Source organism: Ruditapes philippinarum, unplaced genomic scaffold (genome assembly GCF_026571515.1).
Source record: "Ruditapes philippinarum isolate M1 unplaced genomic scaffold, ASM2657151v2 ctg702_1_1_1_1, whole genome shotgun sequence".
In the NCBI taxonomy this organism is placed as follows: Eukaryota; Metazoa; Mollusca; class Bivalvia; order Venerida; family Veneridae; genus Ruditapes; species Ruditapes philippinarum.
In genome coordinates this window covers 69,064-72,701 of record NW_026852336.1, presented here as the reverse complement: position 1 = coordinate 72,701, position 3,638 = coordinate 69,064, and the positions used below count along the sequence as shown (strand labels likewise).

General features: G+C 28.8%; 1 protein-coding gene across 1 annotated transcript; it reads left to right on the top strand.

The window, feature by feature from the left end:
- Window positions 1–958: 958 nt before the first annotated feature.
- On the top strand, window positions 959–1,638 carry LOC132757050 (guanylate cyclase soluble subunit alpha-1-like). The gene is made up of 2 exons (XM_060748233.1): window positions 959–1,114; window positions 1,360–1,638. Exons 1-2 carry the CDS (start codon window positions 981–983, stop codon window positions 1,553–1,555), a joined length of 330 nt encoding a protein of 109 aa, XP_060604216.1. The 5' UTR covers window positions 959–980; the 3' UTR covers window positions 1,556–1,638.
- The last annotated feature ends 2,000 nt before the right edge of the window (window positions 1,639–3,638 follow it).

Here is a 3,638-nt window from a genome sequence, read left to right as displayed (position 1 = left end):
CGAATACAGTGTTCATAGTTTGTCATTTTGTAAAAAGATAATTAATATAATATTTGGTTTTCATACAGGACATGTAATATTACAATCATTTAGAATAATTTGCTCTTTATTATTTAATGACAAGATAACAATGGAGCCGTAATTGATGAGTTCGAATATTTATATAAAGTACATTCAATAGATAATTTATATTTTATCCTTTAATTAACCACTTGATTATTTTTGTTCAGGTTGAAACTATTGGAGACGCATACTGTGTTGCGGCGGGTCTACATAGACCATCAAAATTCCATGCGATGCAAATTGCATGGATGGCCATTAAGATGATGGAATATGCTAGTCAACAAAAATCTCATGATGGAAAGGTTATTCAGGTACACTTATTTGTGGGGTTTTACGTCGCACCAACACAATATAGGTCATATGGCGACCTTCCAGCTTAATTTGTAGAGGAAAATCGTATGCCCTTTCATGTATTATTTTTGGCACGAACGTGTACAGTACCTGAGCAGAATCACCTACATTTCTTAAGCATAGCGTCCTCACATGAAAACATTCAAAGGCCAGGTCGGGATTCGAATCCACAGCGGTGAGAGGCAAGTGGTTTGCCTGGATAGATTTAACCAAACGATAAGATGATTTAAAAGTTTTTTGTCGATTGAGTATAACTACAACGTCATTGTTGAAACTCATACATATTTGCAGTGGCTTAAGGTTTAAACAGCAAAAAAAGAGATAAAAGAAATAATAATAATAAAAAATAAAAAAAGACAAAAAATAAAAATTAAAGTGTAACACTCGCGTTTCTATTGTCTCTATCAATTTACCTTACTTCCATTCTAATTTTACTATTTCGATATTAATTGTAATTTGATAAATAAATATCAATTGATCAAGCAATATAAAAAGTTTTAAACCTGATGTTATCTGTTTCTTTCTGTATGCTTTATTGCAGATGAGAATTGGTTTGCACACGGGTAATGAATGTACTTGCCGGTGTAGTTGGGGTAACTATGCCTAGGTACTGTTTGTTCGGGAACAATGTCACACTTGCCAATAGGTTCGAATCTGGCAGTGAAGCCACCAAGATCAATGCAAGTCCTACAACAGCAATGTATGATTTTACTATACATTATCATTATTATAGAAGTAGAATGTGGAATAGGTAGAAATGAAGAAACTTTATTTTATGTATTGTTAGTGGTCACGAATTTATAAAGAGTACTTATAACATTTAAAAAGACTTCAACAATCAAATGAATATGTAGCTTTGTTTCCACTTGATAAATCAATATTTCTACCCATTTACTTTGCCTTATTGATTTATTTTGTTCTTAACTATTCTATCTTCTTTTGTAGATTATTACAAGAAGGTTTTAAACTGACACCTAGGTCACGTGATTGTCTACCAAAAGGCTTCCGAACAGACATTGAAGGAACATGTTATTTTGTGGAATCCTATAAGTTCCCTTACACAGAGCTCCAAAATGATCTTATTACTGGCAAACATATAGAACTTGCTGTAAAACATTACAAAATAAATGAGGTCGCCTAGGCGTGAATGTCAGTACATATTGGTTTGTTGATAAATGTGATATCTTTGAAGTTAGTAGGTGTTTGCTATGGTTACATAAATATAGACACATTGAATAAAAGCTGTTTCATAGAATTTATTTAAACTTTGCGTGGTTTAGAATAATATTACATCATCTTCCAATATCACGAAAAGTTTAAATAAAATATGTTATACAGTTTTCATTTCGGCAATGTGTGTGTAAGTTATTACAGAACAATCCTTTAATTGCGTACTATAGCAATACTTCATTATATGCAAGTTTGTTTTACGACAATCAGAATACACTTGTATTAATCTTTGTATTCATCTTTTCAGAATGACTGATGTAAACAGTTGTTAATTTGGTTTACTCGTTAACAATAAATGCACGAGTATTACCATCTTGTATTTACATTTCTTCTTAGAATTTTATATCTCAATTATTATTGTTGTACAAAAGTCTAAATATACAATAATTTATAGTATATGTGTGTGTGTTAATAAGAACCTTAAAGAAAACATTAACCGGTTACTTACTCGACTGTGGTCCCCTTGATGAAATAATAACACATTTATATTTTTATAAGTTCATTATCGTATGAAATACATTTTAAGTATCTCTTATATTCGTATGATATATAAAATAGATATCTGAACAAGTATGCTTTGGGGATTTTAATTTAAAGCAAATATTTAAAGTGAAATTTATATTGATTACTTTTTATATATCGATTACGATTTCATCTTTAAGAAATGTACTATAAAGATTATAAGTAAGATTACGCACAAGTATACAAAACAGAGTATATATGTTATTTAAATCTGCGTAAACCTATATACGTTATATCTAGACCTAAATTAAAATATTTTAGCAATGATTATGAAATCATGAGTTAATATATTAACAGAAAAATAAATAAATATAACTATGTCGGTGCTATTTTATGGACTTCTAATGAATGATACATATTATTCTGAATTATATAAATAATAATGTTTGCACGAATAAAGATTTAAAAAAAAAAGATATACAATTCAATGAAATCTCAATAATTGTTTTCTTTTACAAATACAACATAACTTCACAATATAAAAACATTCTAAGAAATTAAATCAAAAGCCTGATACATCAAGTTGTTTTTCAGAAGTTATCTCTAAGTCTTTTAGATAAATCAATGTAACCTTTTTGTTATTTTTACATTGTTATTTCATTTTTCAATAATACAGCGACCCAAATATCTGATGTTCTCAATTTCAATTTTAGACAGGAAGAAACTCACTTCTGATCATTAAAGAATAATTCCTAAAATGGTATTAGAAAATTGCAATAGCCAATAATCTGCTTAATTTGTGTAATGGATTAGCCCTGCTTTAAATAAGGAACAGTCCATTTAAAGTCAGAGGGATTCCTATATAAAAACTGAGCTACCAACATTGTAGAATCTGTTCAAGTTGCCCTGGCTCTCTACTGATTTGCAAAGGCTAATCGTTGACTGTTTGGTTAGTATAATTTTCTGAATGGACAATTACAATTCGGTAATGAATAAGACATATATTATATATTGTTTCGTGGTCGCAATTGACTTGTTTATATTTACTTTACAAGTTGTGCTTTTTACCATCATTTTTCTATTATATTTATGATTTCAAATTATAAAATATTGATATGGAGTTTACAGAATTCTTTCACGGCATGTAAATATTTTGAAATATATTATTATATGTACTAATGATTGTTACATTCATGATTTGTATCTTATTTATGTATAATTAAATACTTACTTTTCTATTTATATATTAAAATTGTTGAAAACTTTAGGTTTTTGTTGTTAAATGAAAGTATCATTAGAACAGCATCATAGTGTTGCTACAATTAACACATGATTGTGCACTCTTATATAATAATAGTTTTTGCAAATACGGTACATGTATACATAGTATATGCGACATTTGTCCTGCCTAGAAATAATCAATTGGTAAGAACATGGAAATATGTTAGGCATTTTAATTTGATGTTCGTTTTTCTGTTGTTTACTTTCGTTGACTATTTTATCTTTTGGCATTGAAAGGCCGAATAACAAAA

Excerpts from the sequence above, each read along its gene's own strand:
- LOC132757050 (XM_060748233.1), top strand. The coding sequence starts at position 981 with ATGAATGTACTTGCCGGTGTAGTTGGGGTAACTATGCCTAGGTACTGT. Across the intron at positions 1,115-1,359 it reads GCAAGTCCTACAACAGCAAT|ATTATTACAAGAAGGTTTTA; the intron begins GTATGATTTTAC and ends CTTCTTTTGTAG.